This window comes from Pelobates fuscus, chromosome 2 (assembly GCF_036172605.1).
Source record: "Pelobates fuscus isolate aPelFus1 chromosome 2, aPelFus1.pri, whole genome shotgun sequence".
Lineage (NCBI taxonomy): Eukaryota > Metazoa > Chordata > Amphibia > Anura > Pelobatidae > Pelobates > Pelobates fuscus.
Window position 1 is genome coordinate 411,180,469 of NC_086318.1, and position 25,254 is coordinate 411,205,722.

Here is a 25,254-nt window from a genome sequence, read left to right on the forward strand (position 1 = left end):
GATAGAGGGTATGAATGGCTGCATTTCTGTGTATGTATGTGTTATCTAGTAAAGAGGAATGAGTCAATGCTTCGGTCATCTTAAACTATACACCCAAAATTATTTTTAGAGATCAAGGGGTGAAATCATAATTTTTCTATATTGCACACTATTATGCGAGAAGGTGAGGTGAGTTATTGTTAATTTCTTGTTGTATATTTGTGTGTGCTTGTATGTGGTCACAGAGTTAGTAATTCTGCATTCAGTCAAATGCAAAAGAGAAAAAGTGGCTTGGCATCTTGAGGTAATAGGGAGGAAAGAGTAAAGTGGGAGAAACATGTAGATATATGTAGTGTGTATATTTTTGTATATGTAAGTACATGTCTCTGTGGGTATGTCTGTCTGTGTGCCTATGTGAACATATAAAACTGCATCATAGCAGCAGGTATCTGAAATATGAACAATACAATAATAATGTGGAAATTAAATCTATAAATAATGTTAGTGCACATGGGACGCTAAACGTGGAAATAATGTAAGCCCTGCACAAGAAAATTGAGGCTGTTTATTCTTTATCTATATTATTTATGTTGTACAGCAGGAAATCCATTCAGGAAGTGCAGATATCTATGAAGCTTGTAAGCGAAGATGCAATAGTGTCCATCTGGCACCCAACAGGTTGACATAGTTTCGAAATGTGTAATAATACCATACCACAGCTTATAGAATCCTGCCATAAGATTACCCAAAGGAGTTTAAGTCAGATTTGCTTCTTGTGAATTCCTTGGAGGCTGAATTAAAGCTTCACCAGCTGCTCCTTGCATGCTACATCCTGCAATATCTCCGGAAAGTCACAAGTGAACCAAAGTGCTAGACTCCAAAAGACTGCAAATAAGCATCACAGTTTCGGTATATACAACTAGACAAATAGTGAACAGGGAATTACTCCTACACACAGCATCTCGCTTGATATAATTGTATAATTCTCTGCAAGACGTCATGTGCACAGCACTAAGTAAATGTTATATTCCTTTAACCATGGAATCCAGTGAATATTTATTCTACAGGGTAACATTGATTTCTAGGCAGTCTTTCATTGCACAGTCTCTATATTTCCCCTCAATAAAGGGGAACTCTCTAGCTTGCTGTTTTTTTCACATTATATTTACTTTCCCCTTATTTTTACATATTTAGTGCATTTGTGATGTCTAAAAATAAATGTGTGTGTATAATTCAATACCAGTGTGTTTAGCTTTATCCTGGGACATCTTGGCTACTTGTCAGCCTTTGTTGTAAAATGACACTATACTGCCCAATTTAAAAAAAACAAATAAATCACTGTTTAGTAGTTCTACCCCAATATAAACATGCATACATTTAATTATGCATTTTCTTCATTGGAGGTCTATCTAAAAACAGATAGCAAAACCTGCAGCTCTCTTGTTTGTTGCCTTTGCAATTCCTCCCCTTCTAACCCCACCCAGACTTTTTGTGGCTGTCCAATCACAGACCTTCCAATGCAGTTCAATGAGAAGTTTTTTGCAAGGCAGGTGCTCTGGTCAATTGCTGCCTCTAGAGTTTAGCTCCACTGAGCTAACTAAACCAGGAAGTAACATCACAGGTTGCTTGTAAGAGGACATACTCTTCACAGATAAAACATTTTAGCAAGCTAAGGTGCTTTATGGGTCCAGGGTGTTCCTTTAAACGCTGTTCTTTGCACCTATCAGTCAACAATGAAAGGTGAATAAATAAAGGAGAAAATCAGAAGCACTCCTTGTGTGTTTCTCCTCCTCCGATTCAATGTGTGCCTGGCTGTACCAGGACTAAAGTAGATTGTGATTTCTATTACCAAATGTTTAATTTCAACTGATCATCATATGAAAAAAGGTTAACACAGGTATAAGTTAAATATAATATTTTATTAAATATTATCAGAGGTGAAAATGTGAGAGAAGTGATGTTTCACTAGTAAGACAGGGGCTAATTGATGGATGATTGATTGATTAGTTGATTTTAATACTTACAGCATGTTCTTTTCTGCTACGTATGGAAAGTATATAGTGTGGTGTATGGTGGTGTGTCTGCAAACCCATATGTAATCAGTCACTAAACAGTAAGTACCAGTAAGTCATATTTTGTATTAAATATTCACCAGAAAGAAGTTATTTTAATTGAAGCCGCTATCCACATTTAAAAAAATTCTGCCTACTCACCATGAGAACCCAGATAGTTTTTTTTAGCGGACATTGATCAATGCAGTTGATTAATGCTTCTCTTATGTTAGCTGGATGAGCACAATGAGAAACTGCCATGAACCCCAGTTGAATGGCCAAAACGGAGCCATCACAGCCATACTACTCTCCCTGTGACTATCAACACTTTCATTGCCGGACGTGGTAGTAAGGCACTGGCTTTATTTATCACAATGGGGAACAATCACTAAGAACCAAGTTGCAGAGAATTAAAAATCAAACGGTTCTTGATGATTTGGAAACACTTTTAATCTCAGCTGTATTAATAACTTTACAATATTAGCTGACATTTTTGGTTTTCAGTTCACTCCAGTTGGTTATTTTTTTAAATATATCCCTTTGTTAGGAAAAAACAATAGCCTTGATGTTAAACAGAGAAGGCATAAATCATGTTTAAATAGAAAGAAAAAAATATTCATTCACTTCTCAGAACAAGAAAAATATTACAAATTCATCCATTTGCATGAAAGAAATGTAATTGCATTACAATATACTGTATTACATCTTTCAATCTGAGCGTTTTTCTTAAATCACATTTAGTACATAACAGCAAAAATGGAAATGATGCTTGTTGTTCAGAAAGTATTTGCAATTATAATTGAGACCATTAAGTAGAAAGCTAAAAGCTCTGAACTCATTAAATTATAATTTTCCTTTTTTTTTTGTCTCTAGAAGTTATCTTTTGTATATTTTAAGTATAATTTGGAAATAAAAATGCATTTAACTTCCTTAGTGATGATGACATTCAATGATATCTGTGATTGGCAATTGTTAAACTAATTAATTTTTTTACAATTTATTAAATTGTAATGTATAATTATATTGATTATAATGCGTCATTTTTCATTGAATAAACTATGTTCAAGAAAGGAGATGTTCAACATTTTAAACAACTTTTTCTTGTAGTAGAGAAGGAAGGAGATATTTTAACGTCTTGAAGAAGGAATACCTTTTGTTAAAAACAAATTCAAATTAACATATAATTAAAACACGGGATGCATGATTATCCCATAACATAAGATCTTACAAATGAGATTTCACAAATCAACTGTTTGTTGTATAAATGTGAATTTGGGAAAACTTACAAAATAACAAAAAAAAAAAGTTTACTTATTGGAGTATAAAGCATTTTTTAATGCAGTATAATGTTGTTTAATTATTCAGTGCCTTTATCTTGTAATACTGTGTATGGATTCTAAAATATTAGAAGCGTTGAAGCACAAATTGGTAACATAAATAATTAAAGTAGGTGTCACAATAATAAAATAAAATTACTCAAGTACCGTTCTTATGGGTAGTTGTAAAGAACTTGCAGACTAATTTAAAAATGTAGATTCCAAAAATGCTAGCAGATTGTATACATGCTTGTATGAAGGTCAAAGCTTAGCATTAGTGTTGTCGCGAACCCGAAATTTTCGGTTCGCGAACGGCGAACGCGAACTTCCGCAAATGTTTGCAAACCGGCGAACCGCGCGAACTGCCATTGACTTCAATGGGCAGGCGAATTTTAAAACCAACAGGGACTCTTTCTGGCCACAAAAGTGATGGAAAAGTTATTTCAAGGGGACTAACACCTGGACTGTGGCATGCCGGAGGGGGATCCATGGCAAAACTCCCATGGAAAATTACACAGTTGATGCAGAGTCTGCTTTTAATCCATAAAGGGCATAAATCACCTAACATTGACACCTGTCCTCAAAGCCCAGCCCTGATACACACTGACACAGAGCAGAATAGAGACTGTTCCCCGTCCTCAGAGACCATGATACACACTGACACAGAGCAGAATAGAGACTGTTACCCCTACATAGGGTCACTTGGCAGATATGGCGGGGTCGTGGGAGGATGACTTTCACCTCTTCCCCTGTTAGATTCCCGTTGTGCTGTGACATCACCCTTATACGCTGTGTAAAGCATACTATTTAATTTGATCAGCATGGCCACTTGAGTTTTTATAGTTTTCATGCTGCTTGTAGTTTATATATGGTTCACAAAAATCAAAGAAACGATAAAGTAAACATGTAAGGATTCAGAATATTCTTTCAAACCCTTACACATTGTGTGTACGTATTTTTTGTCTTAAGTTTGTGGCTTTAAAGAGGTTCACGTTGTTTCTATGATGTGCATAACATGTTCTTGTAAATGTTTGTTAAATTTTTCCTGGAATTGTAATTTTTCAATCTGAATAAAGATAGTCAAATCCCTGATACACACTGACACAGAGCATAAAAGGGACTGTTCCCCCTACATAGGGTCACTTGGCAGATATGGATTGACACCAGTCCTCAAAACCCCTGATACACACTGACACAGAGCAGAATAGGGACTGTTCCTCCTACATAGGGTCACTTGGCAGATATGGATTGACACCAGTCCTCAAAACCCCTGATACACACTGACACAGAGCAGAATAGAGACTGTTCCCTGTCCACAGAGACCATGATACACACTGACACAGAGCAGAATAGAGACTGTTCCCCCTACATAGGGTCACTTGGCAGGTATGAATTGACACCTGTCCTGAAAGCCCCTGATACACACTGACACAGAGCAGAATAGAGACTGTTCCCTGTCCACAGAGTCCATGATACACACTGACACAGAGCAGAATAGAGACTGTTCCCCGTCCACAGAGACCATGATACACACTGACACAGAGCAGAATAGAGACTGTTCCCCCTACATAGGGTCACTTGGCCGGTATGGATTGACACCTGTCCTCAAAGCCCCTGATACACACTGACACAGAGCAGAATAGAGACTGTTCCCTGTCCACAGAGACCATGATACACACTGACACAGAGCAGAATAGAGACTGTTCCCCGTCCACAGAGACCATGATACACACTGACACAGAGCAGAATAGAGACTGTTCCCCCTACATAGGATCACTTGGCAGGTATGGATTGACACCTGTCCTCAAAGCCCATGATACACACTGGGGGGAGCTACTGTCCTCCCCAACCCCTGTGCGGTGGGTGGGGGCCATCAATCACAATGGGGGGACCTACTGTCCTCCCCCCCTCGGCCCCCACCCCTGCGCGGTGGGTGGGGGCCATAAATCACAATGGGGGGCCTACATTTCTGTATTTATATTTGTTACAGATACACTGTTACGATATACGTCTTCATACATGTGTATGTTAACCCATAGGGGTGAGTCTGTTAAATTGTAAGCACTCCACACGCACACCAGTGGTGGTTCTTTATTACTAATTTCCTACACTGAGTGTACACTTGATTCTAAATTTACTTATAATAAGCCTGTGCGTATCTTCATAGCAAAGGGTGTTCAGCTATTGGGCGATAATTCTGTGCTCTTTTTTTATTGTCATATTTATTCACGATTGTGGACTGAGGGATCTTTTATGAGTTGGTATGATCATATTATCATATTTCGGGGCCAGTACAAACCATTATCTGGAAATCTATTCATAAACAGGGCTATACATAGGACACAAGGTCACACATTTAGGCTTGAAGAAAGGAGATTTCATCTAAGGCAAAGAAAAGGTTTTTTTTACAGTAAGAGCAATAAGCATATGGAATTCTTTGCCTGAAGAGGTGGTTTTGTCAAAGTCTATACAGATGTTTAAACTGCAATTGGATAAATACTTGCAAAAACATAACATACAGGGATATAATTTCTAATTAGTGGGGTAATAGCTGCTTGATCCAAGGAGACATCTGACTGCTATTTTGGGGTCAAGAAGGAATTTTTTCCTAGTTTGTTGCAAAATTGGAAGCGCTTCAGCCTTCTTTTGGATCAACAGCAAAAGTATATGTGAGGAAGGCTGAACTTGATGGACGCAAGTCTCTTTTCAGCTATGTAACTATGTAACTATATGTAATATTTTTCATGCACTAAAACTCATTTAAGCCAGCATGAAATCACATAAAACTAAACCAAACAGCTTACTACGGGAGCAACATTCTCTACGTATGGAGTTTAAGCTACTTAAACTGCAAATATTGAGCTGTTTAAAGTATTGTTATACAAAATCTTTATTGATAGTGTTTACATTTGTTTCTATAGGAGCTATGTTTTCATTCCTACTTCAAGCACAGCTTAAGCACCACTCAATGACATCGTTGGTATTGTTTAGGAAATTGAAGATAAATAATTATTCCCAGCAAGACATTATTCACATCATTAATTGGTGATGATCAGAACCATCAGCATGCTTTCAACACAGATAAATAACTCAGTATGATGTGGTAAAAATAGTTAAAAGTAAGATTGAACGCCTACCTTACATCAAGTGAAAATACAGAATAATACTAACATTGTATGTATGGTGAATGAAACAATACACTATATCCACATGTTATCTGACACATTTACAATGATCGATAAAGACACAGAAATTCAAAATATAGAGATTTATGTATAAACGTCTAGTTGTTCCTATTGAAACTCCTAGTCCATGGTTTAATAACTGCAAATATAATAATGTTCACCATTACTGCATTCAGAGACAAGTTTGTTTTAGTGACTGTCCAATAAAAATGTTGGCAATGTTTTGACAACGGTACCTTTCACCAAGCATGCTCTTCGTATGTTACAAAAAATACCTCAATACAGGAAGATAACAGGATTGCTGTACATGGCGTAAAAGATCATTTTTGGAAACGGACAGGGAGCTCATGCAATGTGCTGCCCCTAATTCTAAATTCAGTAAGACTAGTCTTACTGAAGGGCTTCTCCAATTATATGAGCATTAAGAGAAATAGGGTGACTCAGTCCACATAAACATGGTAGCATATATTCTGTCTGTTGTATACTGTAGTACAAAATAGAAGAAAAGTCCAGGCACTCCAAGGTACAAACCAGGCAATTTTATTGAACCCACTCCATCACTGTGATGGAGTGGGTTCAATAAAATTGCCTGGTTTGTACCTTGGAGTGCCTGGACTTTTCTTCTATTTTGTTACTCAGCATTTGGTCTCTGGTACTGAGGCTGTCCGAGTTGCACCCAGCTACATACTGCTTAAAGGGACAGAGTGCAGTTCCACACCCTACCATAACGTATACTGTAGCACAGACATAAAGGATGCACTAAGTCATTTAAAGGAACGCTAAAATATTAAAAAATAGGTTTTTTTTAGGTTAGATTTAAAGCCTTTTTTTTTTTAGGAAAAAAAAATCATGTGGAGTAGTATTGCAGATCTTACAGAATATGCTTGGCAACCTCTATTTTGCCAACTGAATACTTCTTATAAGGTAGCACTCAATACAATGCTTCTCTTAGAGAAGCATTAGCTACATTTGGAAACATCATCTCTGCACCAAAACTACTGCAGTAAGCTGTAGTGGATTTGCTGCTTACAGTGTCCCTTTAACACTTAAAAATATAATGACAAAACATATGTCTGCTTCATATTAAACCAATCCTTACAGTGAGCTACTTAAGGCTGTGTTGAAACATTGTATGACACAATTCATCTAATATCTTTAAAGAAAATGGAAATCCTTCAGCATGTTACACAATTTGGAACACATATGGCAGGAAAATGAACTTCTGTTACTGGCAGAAAATTATTGAAATGACTTGTAGCATCTAACACCCAAAGCAACTACATGAAGTAATGTTTAGCTGCACAGCTGTGTTCTACATGATGGCTTCAAATGAGCATCAATGGAAGTGTTATCCACCTCCAGGGTCACTGTGTATCTGTCACTCAACATCAAAATTGTCCATGTAGCTCTGCCTACTTTTAAACACTAGACAAGATAGTTAATTATGTTGTTATATTGTATGGAACTTACAGTGTAGTTTGACAATGTTTGACTCAAAGGACAATATAATTTGGCTTAATATATATATATTTATGTGGGTCTTGTCCTGATGGCCCATGATGCATGGATATTTTTTTGTGAATGGGTACATCATGATGCAGCACTTTTAGCATCTATACATGCATAAAGGAAATCTTGCATTAATTGCTAATTTGCCACAACCCTCCACTTTAACCAATGCATACAGTGAGGGAAAAAAGTATTGATCCCCTGCTGATTTTGAACGTTTGTCCACCGGCAAAGAAATGAGCAGTCTATCATTTTAATGGTACGTGTATTTTAACAGTGAGAGACAGAATAACAAAACAAATCCAGAAAAATGCATGTCAAAAAAGTTATACATTGATTTGCATGTCAATAAGCGAAATCAGTATTTGATCCCCTATCAATCAACAAGATTTCTGGATCCCAGGTGCCTTTCATACAGGTAACGTGGGGGGAGCTGAAGGTTCGAGTTGCCAAACGTTGACCTCGAAAACCCTAATGACTAGGAGAGGATCTACAAAGACCTCTGTGATTGGCAACAAGGGTTTTTCCACCAAGTACTAAGTCAAAGGGGTCAAATACTTATTTCACTCATTGACATGCAAATCAATTTATGACTTTTTTGACATGCATTTTTCTGGATTTTTTTTGTTATTCTATTTCACTGTTAAGATACACCTACCATTAAAATGATAGACTTATCATTTCTTTGACAGTTCGCAAATCAGCAGGGATCAAATACTTTTTCCCCTCACTGTATATGATTTATCATAGTAAGTAATTACAACTTTTAGTGTTTTTGATTTATTATCACCACTTTATATCTACTTTTATCTTGCCAAAGCATGGATGTGACACTAATATGTAAACAACCCATGCTTCACCACTCCTACTGAATTATCCCTGCTTAGAAACACTTGTCCAAGCAGCATGCATCTCTCCAGTGATTTTATTACTATTTCTCTCTTTTTAAAAGGTTAGGTTATGTAGAAGGGCAAATAGTGAGAGTAGACAGGAGTAAAGTTCAGTAAGAGAAATTTTTCAAGAATTTTAAATGCTATCCTAAAGAAGTGGATTTTTTTTAGCAATTCTAAAGCAACACTAGTAACACCATAAACACTACATCCCACTTTAGCGTTACTGTGCCATGAGTGCCCTAGTGTCACCCCATGGTAAGTAGTCAAAACATTTAATACTGCTTGACAACTTAACTTGAACTCATTGGATGCCCTTGGCTACAGCCCATGCTCTCGGTCTTCTCTTTAAAGAGAATCCAGTTAGCCCTACACAGCTATTCAGGGGCATGTTCATTGGCTTAGAGCATCAGTTGTTCAGTCAATAAGCATAGTCCTCCATTGGTCATGCTTTACTCTCATGCAGAATACAAGAAATTACATGGGAGACCAGGGGTCCAAGGAAAGTTTTCAAACTATAGTAAAACCATTTGACTTCTTACTGTGTAGCAACCACTACAGTGGTCTACAGTGATTTTATTGCTCAGAGTATTCCTTTAAACAACTGGAAATTATGCCAAAGCTTGATAATGAGAGGTAGACACGTTCACACAAATGGGGCATTGCTAATGAGGTTCTTTCTATAAGTTAAGGTTGGTAGTGGGGAGGTAAACCAAAGTTGGGCTATGGTTATTGGCAGAGTGGGCAAGGGAGGGCAGAGGAATAGAAACAGATTTTACTAATTCAAAATTATTTGTATTTAGGAGTACAGTTGGGGAGAGCTGTAAGGTTAAGAACGAGGATGTCATATATTGAACCCTATAGACTTCAGGAAGCCAATATATGGATTAATAAATGGCTGCATTTTGTGTAAAGAGTAAAAGATAAGGAATATAAGCCTGTGTGTGGCATTAAATATAGATTGCAATCAGGGCAACTAAGAGCCCGATAATTAATAGATTATAGTAATTGGCCCTGTTTATGTGGTTGCATCTTATGTAGACGTATATACATTTTTGTTGGTTAAAGTTGCAGGATTTGCAGGATTTGCAGGATTTTGAATTAGATAGGAGGTGAGAAGTGACAGAGAAATATGAAAATTATGCCAAAAAAAAAAACAAGCGCACACAGAAACTCATCAGTTTTTAGATATTCGTGTGAAATAAGTCCACTTTTACAGTGCGACACAAGTACAGAATATGTGGATTTCAATTTGTATGTGTTTATAAAAAAAAAATGTTTCTGGCTCGAGAGAAAGAGCAACTTGATTGTATTTCAATAATAAAATCTCAATCAAAATGAATGGACATTGTAAAAGAGATTTTGCTTTAAAAGTCAGCTCACTCTAATTCATTGCTTAATGATTAAATGCGCAGAAACGTTAAACTCTCTTTAGTCATATGTCGGATGCTCATAGCAAACGTCCATGTTGTAGCATAGTCTACAGATCGGCAATTAACCTATTCTCAGGGCCGGCCTTAGGGGTGTGCGAGCTGTGCGGCCGCACAGGGCGCCATGGAGCAGGGGGCGCCGTGGATTTAAAAAAAATTTTTTTTTTTTTTTTTTAATTTGCAGCGGGGGCGGAGCTTACCGTGCGGCGGGGGCGGAGCTAAAAGCGCCGGAAAACTGCTGCAGGGGAAGCAGGAAGGAGTCCCTGCTTCCCCACCAAACAGTCATCAGGAGCTGCACTGCCTCCACAATGAACTCCACAGGTAACTGTGTGATTGTCAGGTGAGTGTGACTCTCTGCCTGTGTGTATTACTGTCTGTGTGTGTATGACTGTCTGCCTGTGTGTGTGTCTGTGTATGACTGTCTGCCTGTGTGTGTGTGTCTGTGTATGACTGTCTGCCTGTGTGTGTGTGTCTGTGTATGACTGTCTGTCTGTGTGTGTCTGTGTGTGTGTGTATGACTGTCTGCCTCTGTGTGTGTGTGTCTGTGTGTATGACTGTCTGCCTCTGTGTGTATGACTGTCTACCTCTGTGTGTGTGATTGTGTGTATGACTGCCTCTGTGTGTATGGCTGTCTGCCTCTGTGTGTATGGCTGTCTGCCTCTGTGTGTATGGCTGTCTGCCTGTGTGTGTCTGTGTGTATGACTGTCTGCGTGTTTGTCTGTGTGTATTACTGTCTGCCTCTGTGTGTGTCTGTGTGTATTACTGTCTGTGTCTGTGTGTATGACTGACTGTCTGCCTGTGTGTGTCTGTGTGTGTGTGTGTGTGTGTGAGACTGTCTGCCTTTGTGTGTCTGTGTGTGTGTGTGTATGACTGTCTGCCTGTGTGTGTGTGTGGATGTCTTCCTGTGTGTGTGTATGGCCGTCTGACTCTGTGTGTGTGTGTGTGTCACATACAACCAATACACGCATATCACACACTGTTAATACACCCATTACAAATATCACACATAGCATACATATCACACACAGTCATCACACCTACTATCACATACACAGACAACACAAACATTACAGCATACATGGATGACGGGGGGGGAGGGGGGGGCGCTGTGAAGATTTTTCGCACAGGGCGTCAAAATGCCTAAGGCCGGCCCTGCCTATTCTTATCCACTAGATATCTTGTTTTAATATAGGTCATATCATATTAGATCAGTCACGTTCCCTTGCTTCTTCCCTGTTGATAAAAATCCTGTATTTGTTTCCTAGTCCAGCCTTTCTTGGTTATTCAGCTATTCAGATTGCATATTTTCATGCTCGAACAGACTTCTTTGCAGCCAGACACAGTTCTGATACCTTGAATGTTAAATGTGTAAAGCCAGACAATGCTTTAAAATTATAGGCTTTAAAACTTTAAAATACACATTTTGTGTTCATTGAATCAGCATAGTGTAAATGCCTATTATCTAACCAAATAAATTGTATTGAATGCCTTTTTTTATTAAATATATTGTTCAGTCTATCATATTGGTCCCTACTTTCTGTCATCCCTTTACTATTCTCTGTTACTACTGACTTTCAACACTTCGGAACATGCTTAAACTGCCCTTGCATGTTCATTTAATTCCCGTTCAACTCGAAATATCCACTCCCTGCATGGAAGTCCTCTCAATACCACCATTTCTCTTCAATTTAAGCACCAGACATTTTATTTCTCTGTCTCATTATTCTTCAAATTACTTTCATATCCCATTTTCAGTCATGCCCCTTTTTTCTGGATACCATTAGATTCACCTTTCCATACATTTCAGTTCCCTTCTATCTGTTTAATGTACCACTAGAAGCACCGAGATCATTTCATCTCTCTGAAGTGCTCTGGGCGCAGTGGCCCTGTTATGTAAAACATTGTAGTTTTGTAGAAACAGCTAAATTTAAATTGCAGTGTTTTGCTGACAGCCACTAGAGGCACTTCCGCAGCAACGAGTTTCACTCAGTCATGTGACATTCAACATCCATGAGAATATTGAACATCATCATATGCTGCTCATAGCAAAGCACTGGATTTAATGCTTCCCTATGAGAAGCATTTGACTAAATGATCTCAGTGCCAGGTGCATACTTTTTTTTTTTTTTTATCTATAATGAGAATCATTTGATTGAACGGGAAACTGAAGAAGAACCAGCAAACAAGATGATCTGCTGGCATCAAGGACTGTGAAATAGCGATGAAAAAACAGTAAGTGAAAATGTTTTTCTTTTTTTAATTTAAGTTAGAGGGGAAGCTGATTCAAACTACAAACTATAACACTTTAGTGCTAGCAATACATTATTTATGTTCCTTTGAGTGTCAGATTTAGATGTAGAAGCTTCTAATATCAACAGATTTTCAACATCCTTTTCTGAATTTAGGTATTATATTAGTAGAGTCATAATGAAGTATTCTAACAACACATGGACACAGTCCATAGGAAAAACAATTCATATTTTGTATTCTATATAATTCACTGTAATGTTGACTTGAAATTAGCCACAGCAACTCAAATGTCATTTGAAACCACAAAGGTTTTGAAGCATAACTTATTTCATACGTAGACACAAATACAGGCAGATACTGTGCAAAACAATATCAATTCTTTTAATTCCACAAAATATCTACGATTTTAGAATTGCTATACCTTTTACCTTAAACCTTTCTGTAGGCTATATTCATAATTTATATCACAGCACTGTATAGATCAGCACTAAGGATCTTGTAGAAAAAAAAAAGACATACCTCTTTAAGACAGCCCATGAAGTTATTACTGACTGGTGACCCTGGTAGGTCAGCTGTACTGGGGCTTCCACCAACATAGAAAAAGTCATCAGATCCCAGCATGGTGTAGTCTTCTTGAGTGTAGCCTGTTGTGGTCAGAATTCCATCCACTGAAATTGTTACCTACATAACAAAGCACAGGGAAAGGACACGCTATACTCAGACCTAAATACTGCAGTTCTGGGATGTGCCTGATTTGAGACCTACTTTGAAATTCCATTTTCATGTCTGTTTGAAGTTTGATCTTGGATTCTAGAATTCATCTTCCCCTATATAAATCTAAACTACTGTATTTCAGCTGTTGTCTAATTTATGAGCTAGTGTCAGTATTGTCCCTACAGCAACTGAACAGTTATTGAGCAGACACAAAAATGGTGTTAGTAAAATGCTTTCTAGGTTAGTTTAGCTGTAGTACGTATTAGTAGGTTTAGTAGTCTGTTATTGACTAGTTAAAACGTGCATTGTGAAAACATAAATGACGCAAGCGATATAAAGCACCACCACTGATTGCACTGAATAACAGATAGTTAGCGGAATACTAACATGCAAGGGTTAAATTAGCTTATGTAAGAAAGAAAATGCAAAATAAAAGAGTGTTAGAAGCACACACTGATGTGAACATGCTACGATACACCACATCCCAGAAAAAAAGGGAACACAAAGGAAAAAAGAAGCATAACCCGATTGCCCATGAAAGAGAAAGATGAATGAATGTACTAGTACATTGATGACAATACCAAATCAGATTAGCATGCCATGCTCAATGAATGAATGGGATATGGCTGAGCCAGTGGACGCTTGGGCCAGCCAAAAGATTAGCTTTAGTTCTGTTAATAACAGCTTGATGCAAAAGGTATAAACGTTAATGATGCCCCTAGATGTGAGAAAAAAAGGAAAAAGAAACCCAAAAATAAAATAAAAACAAAACAAAAAAAAGGAAAACTATATAGGAACAGGTAAGAACTAAAGAGGTAAACAACAGATGAAAAGGAGGAGTTTAAAGTAAGCAGAAGAGTACCAACCGCAGTTCCTCTTTTGTAATGAAGTCTACAGTTAAAAAGAAAGAAAGAAAACACACCGCAAACCCAAAATAAGAAACAATTAGAATGATATCTACCGAACAATGTAGTTTGTTTACCATAGCGTGTCCAATGCCTGAGTGCTTTGTGGAGAAGGGGGGAGAAAGGAAATTAAAAACTGTGAACATAATAACGATTGTTACTTAAAAAATAAGATGGTCACTACCATGTTAGTACATTTTTTGATTCAGGTAACGGTTAGTAGAATGAAACATTCCATGAATGACATGTTAGTTATTAAGCATGTTAGTAACATATAAAAAGGGCAAAAAAATTTTACAAGAAAAAAGCAGACTAACAAGTAGACCTCCGTGGAGGCAACTGCATTAGTATTTGTCCTGCAAATATTTTTCATAACTTATCAGCTCTGTACTGAACAAAAACAGACACATGGTCGTATTTTCCCTTTGGCCTAAAAGCTGAATACATCTGACAGACATAAAAAATGGCTAAGGGATCAAAATACCTAGGGCTTTCAGACTGGCCACTGCCTGGACAATATATTTCAAACTGTATGTATTTTAATTTATTTATACTTTGGACAAATCAGAAATTCATTTTCAACCCCTACTACTTTCAAGGAATCCTTCTCAACTCCAAAACGTCTTTCGGCCATATTGCTGGGCCTTAGGCTCACAGATTACTGCAATGAAACAAAGGAAATAAGATCCTGGCACATAAAATGAGTTGAAAGGGTTTCTGTAACTGCCTTGTTAAAACATGCACCAACTATGCTTTACAATTAACACTTAATTTTCTTTTTTTTTTTTTTTTTTACTGGATTTATTTTACTTTTTTTTATCCATTGTTATATTTTAGCATGAACAAAGGCAATCTAGAAAGTCAGCATTTCACCAGTATTACTCGGGTCTCCAACTGTTGTTCAGCTAAAGCTATCACAGAATTGATCTACCCTTGGGTATACCAATGTTTGTATGTTTTAGTCAGCCATGTGTTCGAATGTTTAATTTCAGTAAAAATGTAAATATTAAGAGAAGAAATAGAAGTTAAATAATTTATTCATTGGCTACAAATGTTTTAGTCAACAGCGTTACCAGCTTAAACTTGATAGACCGATGGGCTTTTTCTTAGCTTATATTACTTATTTATTAAGCTGGTGGTCTTTGTCTCTCAATCATTATATTAAAACAATATTTAAATAAAAAAAATACGTCATTAAAAAAAGAACTGTTAGTGAATTTGTACATAGTATCAGTAAAGTTTATTTTACTATAGGTTATAGTTTGAACAACAGGTGGAGAAATAACAGTTATTTAACAAAAATTTATTTTAAACAAAAATCCTATAATCTATCTATTTATCTATTATCTATCATTTTCGTGGCATCAGTTTAAATATGTAAGAGTTTGAACCAAACCATTGGTGCCTCATGGGTTTGAGCCAATCCTCTTCTCCTGCTCTGATTATAAAAGGGAGAATTGTACAATGTCATGAATTATATGAATTATGAAAATCACTAGGACTAGTTGTAGTTAAGACTCTGAGCTGAAGACATCAAATGTATTGATCTTTCAGATGCCAGTAATAAGGGGGATGTAAAAGGCACCCTACTGATATTTGAGAATATTTTTTTCACTATATTTATTTAATTCAAAACAGTAAGTATTAATACATTGTATGTCAACAATTTAACATTTTTATGACAAATCTTTGAGAATCTATACTTTAAGACGCTTTAAAATAATTCTCTAGTAAAGCTAAATAAAGGAAGAAATCTAAAGGTAAATTGAATAAAAATTTAAATGTTAAATATTTGTAATAAACAGGGAGCTCAAAATTTCAGTCTCCTACTAGACTTCCTCATAAAGTGAAAATTCAACCCTGGCAAGAGAAAATTCCCTCTTGATGAGTGCAGAACTTGAAACTTTGAGCCCTAAAACAGATTTGGGTCTGAAAGCTCATTTAAAGATAAGGACATATGATCAAAGTTAACTATCTAAATATTATTTTCTCATGCTAGTGAATAATAAGGGTTAAATTGAGAGTTTGCAAGTGGTTAGATTGAAATTAGTAGCAGTTATTTTAGTTACAAGGTGTTAAACAAATGCCATCTGGATTAACTATTTGATTAAGTTACATTTTTCATGCTTAGAAAATGCCACATATTAAGTGTTAAGGCCCCTGAGATTGTTAATGCAAAGTTAGTAATTGTTATTGTAGTTATTTATAAACAGTTAAATTTACAATAGCTAAAGCAAAGAGGAATTAAAGGAATAAAATTACATTTGGTACACAAATAATATAAGTCCCGTAAAATACTATACTAAAAAAATAAAATAATAATCCACCCCAACCATTTATATTTCTAATAAAGCATTTTGTTCACATGTTATTCATATATTTTTTTATATTAGAGCTACAGCATATTTTTGAGGGTACACTCACCTGGTAGCCATGAATCATTCAGGTTTAACCATGATCGTTAAATACCATAAGCAATATTTTGTTTTTTAGTTATACATTTTTAATCGTGCATAAAATTGAACTATTTCAACTAAAACTTACATATTTGTCATGGCAAACATGGAGCAAAAGAACTACATTTATTATTCGCTCCGATTTAATACTTGGCCCAATTGTGCTGAATATTGTAAAGCAATAAAAAAAATTACCTACACACTATCCCAAATTTCTTTGCACATTTAAATAATGGAAGCCCAAATACATCAAACAAAAGCAAAAAAAACAAAAAAACTTACCTACACACTATCCCAAATGTCACGCACAATTCAATAACAGGAGGTTTTTAATATTACTCCAATGCCATTAACGTACAAGCTCACCTGACCCGTTAAGGCACAGTGAGCTTACATTTTAATGCACATTGGAATGGTAGTAAAAACCTGTACATAGGAATATGGGAAAGTGTGTGTGCAACTTTTTGTTTTGCTTTTGTTCTATGTTTTCGGGTTTATGTATAACTTAGCAGTTGCTGCCGTCTGGGAGAAGTTTTTTTTGTGTGTGTGTGTTAGTATTGGCCAATATTTCATCTATTATGAGGACCACCCATGTGTATTAATATACTTTTTTGGCCTGCAAGATAAATCTTTCATAAGTGCCCACTTTAAAGTTCCATTATTGTTAACCTAGATAAGGCCATGTTACTTTAAAACTGGAAGTGTAACTAGTAGTATAACTAAACACTGGGTTGTGCTCACAAGACAAAAACTGAGATTATTCAAAAGCTAAGAATTTTTACCTTGGGTATCAAGAAATCCCCAAGTCCAACTTACAAAAATATCAGGTTTAAAAGTTACATTAGATACTCAGCAATAGAAAACAGAGGGGTTTACCTCAGCTGAACAATCAAATTATTGGTATTAACTTGGGAGTTAATTTGGTTCAACTACTGAGAAATTTTTTTTTTAATTTATAATATATTTTTATTATATTTTAATCTATTCATAAATGGAGTCATCATTCAAATCAGTGAAGATGCACCTTGGGAAGACTTGGACATCAGTTAATATAACTCTGAGAAGATTTACCTTTTTGAGTGTGTTTTACCCATTAAGAATCTAATGGGATTTGTGAGTCAAGCCACAAATCCCTACAAACTCACCCTAACTCTAATAAAAAAAAAAAACAAACTCATAGCTTTGTTGATTAAAAAATCAATATAACATGTTAATTAAAAAAAAAAAAAAACTTTGTAGATATTATTGGGGTGTTTGCCATTGATACATTCTGAAATAAATGTGCTTATTTTACCATAAACTTTAATTTCACAAATACTCTCAGAAATGTAAAATATAGGGACAAGTAGGATATAGCTTGACATATGACAAAAGTATCCATTGATTAACCAGTAAATTGTTGTGACAGAAAAATGTAAAAAAAAAAATCAAGACAAAATAGGCAATTTCGGAGTATAGTTAAGTGGGGAAAAAAAAATATTTTTTGATTTACATTTTACAAATGTATGTTTCTTTTCACCAAAATTCACTGGTTAATGAAGAGAAGTTGAATCTGATTATCTGAATATGTAATATGAATATTTCATGGTTTTATTTTCTTGAAAAAAAATAGTATTTGTATTGTTGTTTTTTTGGAGGTGGTGTCATTTCATTATTTTAACATCTACATTTCAAATAATTGTAACCAATGTTTAAAATGAATTTAAATAAATAATACATATTACCATATTGGCCAATGCAAGGTCATAAAAGAGCCAACTAAAAATGTTTAAAAATGAAATATATACATTTTAATATTCAGACCTTTTTTTTCAGCCAGTGAAACTTTCTAGATGTGCCATTGCTCAGGCATAGCAGGATTGTATTATGACTAAATATTATCATCTAAATAATATTTTAACTATATTTAAGCAAATTTACTCTTTCATCCATTTTACTGTTACCTGACGCAGATTCCTGGTTACTTTCACATCATGCCAGTTATTGTCATTAAATTTTCCGTTCACCGGTTCCACCAAAGCTTCGAAAGCCCCTGACCCCAAATTTATGACCAACGAGACAGCTCCGTTTTTCAGTGCAAGATTCACATAATCAGCTGATTTCCCTGTATGCAGCATCAGTCCGTTCCTCTGAAGGGTTTTGAATGACAGCGTTATTTCATCGCTGCTACTTTGTATAGGGTTTTGAGATAAGTCATAGCAGAAGTATTCAGACCCTTTAAACGTGGCGATATATTCTTCTTTTCCTGGAAAACAAGAAATATTTGCATTTGTTATTCACAAATTAGAGCTAATTAAAATGCACTCATTCAATTGAATCCTCTTATTTTTTATGTATCAGATTATTTATAACGACACAACATATATTTAACATGTAATTGATAAGTCATGTTAATGTTACTGGCAATTGTACAAATGGCAAATGTGATTAAACTAAACATCACTTACACAAGCAGTGTATCAAACATAAATGGATTTAACTATACTATAAATCAACATTTCATGTAATTGCGTATTCATTATTTTTACACATGAGTTGATTAAAACGAAAAATACCACTTTTCGAGTGTATAAAAATTTGAAACATAGTCAGTTGCTTTGGAAAACTTTAAAAGCCACAAGTGAAATAAAAATAATAAAGTCAATGGTTATTGTCTCTTTTATGAGAAAACAAATAAAGTGATTGAATCTTACACTCATTTTGAAAGAAAACGCACATTACTTTGACTGGCAGATGGGAAAGCAACATGATACAACCTACTGTACATCTAGCAATAAAAAGGATTAAAGAATACATTTTAAGACACTCTTTCATAATTGTCGGTTATAGTTCACTATGAAAATATTTGATATTGTCAATATCATTACATTTCAAATTCATAGATCTATTTACAAATCAGCAAATTATATTGAATAAACTACCAGCATCGAAAATTGACTCCATTTGCTGAGTGGGGAAAAAATACATATCCACTGGAAATTTTGCATAGCAGTTGTTAGCTGATTATAGGATAAATCCCAATTTAGTTATAGTTTGTATTGGAAGAAAATCTGTACAAAACATGTAGATTTGATTATCCCTATAAGCACCAGTGTTGGTCAATATGCCATAACAATTTAGTTTTTATAGGCACCAGTCTCTGATTTGTCTTACTCAATTACCAATGGCCAAACTCCATAGCGCTTATATAACTCTTAGACTGCAAATTGGTGATTCAAAGTTGGTGTCAAGTGGCAGAGGTTCTTTTGGTTCTTTTGAATTGATACAGTTCAAACTTTTGAATTTTTTTGCTTGTGAAGAATTTAATTCAAATTTAAATTGATTTGAAATTCTGAGATTCAAAATGACACTGAATTGGTCAAAATTCTACCAAATTTCTGACCAATCAGAATCTCAACATCAAGTTAATGCTTTTGAATGTTAGAATGTAAAGTAAATTAAGATCCCTTCTAATCTTTTTAAGCAGTTTTAATTTTTTTTTCTGTCTGGTTAACAATGATGATAATGGTGATGTAAAGTGTGATGTCATTTGAAACCCTACTTTTTGGTATGGGAATTATTTGGTACATGTGGGGTTAACAAGCCTATATTCAATCTTATATCAGTTGCAACATGATCTCTGAGAAAAATAAATGTATCAGTGAAAATATATCTAAAACTGTTTGACTTATTTAAATGTTTTAATATATAAATTATATGTACTTTTGTTCTAGTGACAAATAAAAGACATTCAATTGTTCTAGTGATACGTTGTATTTATATTCTATTGATTAATTTAAAGACATTTTCCTCTGGCAGGTTTGATTTAAATGTTAATTTCATATTTTCTTTTTACTGAAATCAGTAACAAATGATTTATTTTTACATTCTTACAAATGGTGACACATATTGGAAGGTTAAGATTAAAATAGAATTATGATGATAGTTATGGTAATCAGAAAAAAATACTTTTAAAGGTTTAGTACAGCCTCTTTATTCCAGCCTCTAAAAGCATCATTTTGCTTTTAGAAGTGGTCATGGAAGAATAAATGTGTATGAGCAGCATTCCTGCTTAAAACGCTGTCCATATAGAAAAATATGCTCTGTTGTGTCAGGGGCCAGTTACATCCCAGGCACACATGAATTAGGCATCCTGTTCCAGGCTGCCTAATATTATTCTGTACAAAAAAAATACACCTGTTCTGTGCATATTGGTGACAATAAAAATCAATTTATGATCCTATTTTAGCCCAGCTTAAAATAGGTGCAGTTGTAATCTAAATTATTCCACCCACATTGAAAATCAGGTTTATTGTCAAAATTTACAGACCTTCAGCTGCAATGAACAAATCAAACAAATGCAGTTGGAATAGCTCAACACAATGAATGCTTTGAGTGGTTTCTCCAAATTCAACTGAAAATGGAATTGATAATAACTTCTATAATGACGTATGACCTGCTGCAAACAAAATGCATAGCCAGACATCAGCTTCTGGAAGCATTCCTGAGAAATATTTGCCCATTGCTCATGAGTTTGTGTGCTGTATGCGCCTTCTTCAAATCCCACAAGAGATTTTCTATGGGGTTCAAGTCAAGTGACCTTGATGGCCACTGTCAAATTTTTCAGGATTTGTTCTGCAACCAAGCCTTGGTGGAATTTCAGGTATGCTTAGGATCATTGTCTTTTTGGAAGTTCCTATGATGCCCAAGCTTCAGCTTCCTCACAGATGACATGATGTTTTCCGTTAGGATTTTCTGATACTTCAATGAATCCATCTTGCCTTCCACACGCTGCAAGTTTCCAGTGCCAGAGGATGCAAAGCAGCCCCAGAGAATCAAAGAGCCACCACCAGGCTTAACTGTAGACAGAGTGTTATTTTCAGCCTATGATTACTTCTTCTTCCTTCTTCTTCCACTGGACCGAAAAGTTCCTGTTTTGTTTCATAACTCCACAGAACAGAATTGCAAAAGTCCTGTGGCTTATTTATATGATTTTGAGCATTTTAGAGATTACATTTTTGTGCTTTGGGTCAGTAGTGGTGTACGTCTTGGAGTTCTGGCATGGAAACCTTCTGATTTTAGTACGAGCTTTACTGTGCTTACTGAAACCTCAGTTTCTGTTGCCACTTAGTCTTGCTGCAGGCCTTTTGAGGTCACTTTAGATTTTTTTACAACCTGCCTTCTCAGAAATCTGGTTGCAGCCATTGATAGCTTCCTTTTTTTTGCTCTTTCCAGGTATTGTAACCGCTGTTCTTTCAACTTTGAACTTGCAAACTATGCTTCCAACAGTGTCTCTAGGAATATTCAGTGCCTTCTCTATCGTTGTGTATCTTGTTCCTTGTTTGTGAAGGGCAATGATATTTGTGCTGTTGTGGGGGATTCTATTCAGGGGGCTGAATAATTTTGAGAAAGGATACATTATCAAAAGTTGCTTTTCAGTTGAGTTTGGAGAAACCACTTGAAGCATTCGTTGTGTTGAGCTATTTAAATTGCTTTTGTTTTATTTGTTCATTGCAAGCAAAAAAACAAACAAACTGATTTTTAACATGTGTTTCAAAATTGTAAAATAATCATTGAAATAAAAAAAAGGTTTTCTATAACTTATGTTACAGTTCAAGCAAGTTTTATATTTTATATCTCAAAAGCAAGCATTTTTTGAGATCTTGCATTGCATTTTTGTTACAATAAATCTAGTTTAAGATAAGCTACTTGGTACTGTAACCTATTAGTACTATAAATGTATTGTTTAAAAATTAACTCTCGCCTGGTATCTTGTCCTGAGCTTTGAGTTCACATGCAATTAAATTAAGCTGAACAAGCAAAACAATAGAACCAAGTTACCTTTTATATAAATATTTGAGTACCAGGCTCCATTTGACCTAAGTCTAACTGGCAAGTCAAAAGGTTTCTATTGGAAAACGTCTTTACCACACACTATAATTATAGACCAGTCAATGGAATCATTTTACTGTGAATGACCCAGCAGAAGTAAAATCTGCTTCTCCAGGGCTTACAAAGATTGGAAAAAGCTTTTAAGCAGGTTAACAGTTCTGTATGTATCACGCCTTCTTTAAGTATTCAAGGCTAAATCTCTTGAGCTAATGGTTTTTTTTTCCAGAAGAAAGTGAATGAAAAGCCACTTCAGCAATTCTGCAGCATTTATTTGGGGAAAAAAAAGCTTCATATGTCATTTAGCAGAAGTGATCAGAGCTCCTGCATCAGACAAAATCAGTTAAATAACCAAGTGTTCTTATTCAATGTCTGTAATATCCGAATTCTTATTGTTAGTTTTCTTTTATCAATAATTATAGATTAGGCACTTAAGGAGAAAATGTGAATTTTATAATTGTTATACTCCTTTTTTTATTCTCTTGCATAAACTTGTAAAAAAGTTGTACAGTGAAAGTGTTGATGACTCGTTAAAATTGATTTTTTTAAATTGTCTCTGAACTACTAAACCTATCCTGTATATAGGCCAACTCCCCGGTTTTGTATCACTCCCTGTCACAGGTGCCTTATCCCAGGATCCTATTTAACCTTGACCTGCAGAGAGTCCCAGGAGGAAGCATTTCCCATTAAGCTCATAGGAGCAGGCGCTAGGTGCTAGAATAGGACCTGCCAAGAATGGGATACATTGACATTGTGGCAGGCTTATGCAATGTATGATCATATAATGTAACTAAACCCCCATTATTTTTTGCCTAGGTGAGAAACTATTACATTCTATAAGACCTGAAATCGCTGTTTAGTGAATGAATAAGTGTGCTGTATCTTGTATGTTGAATGAATTGGCTCCAGCAGTACTCTATATTGTATGCATGTCCAGGTGAGTGCAGCCTCTTGGTATATAAAACAACTACAATCTATTTTTTTTGTATCTACAATACAACCTATAAATAGTAACAGTAACATTCCCTAAATTGTGATATTCCTGCAATTCAAAACAAATTAAAAGTGAGTTCTACATTTTACTCCAAAATAGTGAATTAGGTCAGCTATTTGAGCCTAAAATTTGAGATTCACTTTTATTTAAATAAAATTCACAGTTTAGGATATAGCATTTTAGGAATTTAGTAAATTGTCATGTGTATGCCACCTGTGTTTGATATAAAACAGGACAATGCATCGTCTAATAATAAATTTGATCTATGTTTGAAGACTGATACTGGAATCCACTCCAATGTTATCAGTAACTTTTTTTTATGCAAATGTGTACTTTTGATATATGGAATTATGTACATTTGTTTTCAAGAATACACGTGAACATTCCTATCCAGGTAATAAGCACAAATATTATTAACTGAAAATAAGAGAAAATCTTTTTGTTTGGTAAAAATGTATTTTTTGATTCAGAAACTGATGCTCTGTAGAATTATTTTACCATATATATTTTTTTGTTACCTTTTAGATTTTTAAAAACCCTATCATCTCATGCATATTAGCTACTTAGGAGAAACAACTCACAATAATAACAGCACAATAATTTCAGGAGCATGAACAGTTAATTGGTAGCCCAACTCATGTAACTGTGAGCAGTGGGAAATTGCCTAATTGTGTTAGTATTACAGTGAAATCCTATACATTTAGAATTGTAATTATTGTTTAGTTTTTTTTGAATGTCAGTCATTCACATACAAATAGTTATTACATTTGTACACTGGAAACATGTTATTGTAAACGATTACTATGTGCATAACTCTGTAGAAAATCTAAATAGTAAAAGGTTGGATTATATGGTTGACAGGTTAATGACAATTCTATTGTATGAGCTAAGTAGGAGGGATTGAATTCAACTTAACTATTTGTCTGACGAAACCCTGATAATGCTGACATAAATAAACTTGTTTATATGGTCTACACAAATCAGTTGTAGCATTATAGAAGAAGATAGTAAATTAAGTCTAGAGATAGTGCCTACGTAACTTTTTTGTTTTTGTTTTTTACTCATTTGAGCTAAATACCATTTCCATTACCGCCATTCAATAATACAAGGTTATTTAACTAATGTGTGAATTTAAAGACACTTCAAGGTGGATTTCAAGTTTAAGGCCAAAGAATGTGAACGGGAAGCATAGCTGATTGATTAAAACAAATACTATGAGAGCAAAGCTGCTTTAAAAATTATAAATCTATATATATAAAGAATGTGTTTAAATTTGTAGTGGTTTATAGCCATAACTGAAAAGGAGTTTTAATTCTGAGTAGGAAAAGTTAAACTTCACACATAGATTACTATCATTCTTTAAAGATTATTGGACCATAGACAAGTGTGTTGAATCTCGCTGTACGTGATAAGGAGTGCTGATTTTCACAGAGATAAAGTAAGATCATTTCATAAGGAATATATTATTGTCAGGCCTCAGAAAAATGGGTACAAGTTTGTATGGGATATTGGATTTTCAAATAATGAAAGTTATGCTCATGTAAAAGTAATTTTGGCTTCTAATTTAGTTTTATTTTACTTCAGGCATGTGAAACAGTGGTCTTGCATGCTTGCCATATAATGATTAATGAGATAAAAGCTAGAAAAATGACAGATTAAATTATTATTATTATTATTATTATTATTATTATTATTATGATATTTATA

General features: G+C 35.0%; 1 protein-coding gene across 18 annotated transcripts in view; it reads right to left on the bottom strand.

The window, feature by feature from the left end:
* NRXN1 (neurexin 1) overlaps nt 1–25,254 on the bottom strand; it is a 1,100,495-nt gene that overhangs the window by 665,913 nt on the left and 409,328 nt on the right. For 15 of the 18 annotated variants that reach the window (XM_063443963.1, XM_063443962.1, XM_063443949.1 and 12 more), the window contains 3 exons: nt 18,629–18,930; nt 14,307–14,330; nt 13,130–13,291 (listed from right to left, as the gene is read on the bottom strand). In XM_063443963.1, the coding sequence (XP_063300033.1) occupies nt 13,130–13,291; nt 14,307–14,330; nt 18,629–18,930 (488 nt within the window). The remainder of the gene's footprint in view (nt 1–13,129; nt 13,292–14,306; nt 14,331–18,628; nt 18,931–25,254) is intronic. The other 3 variants (XM_063443956.1, XM_063443955.1, XM_063443944.1) reach the window with 1 other exon arrangement.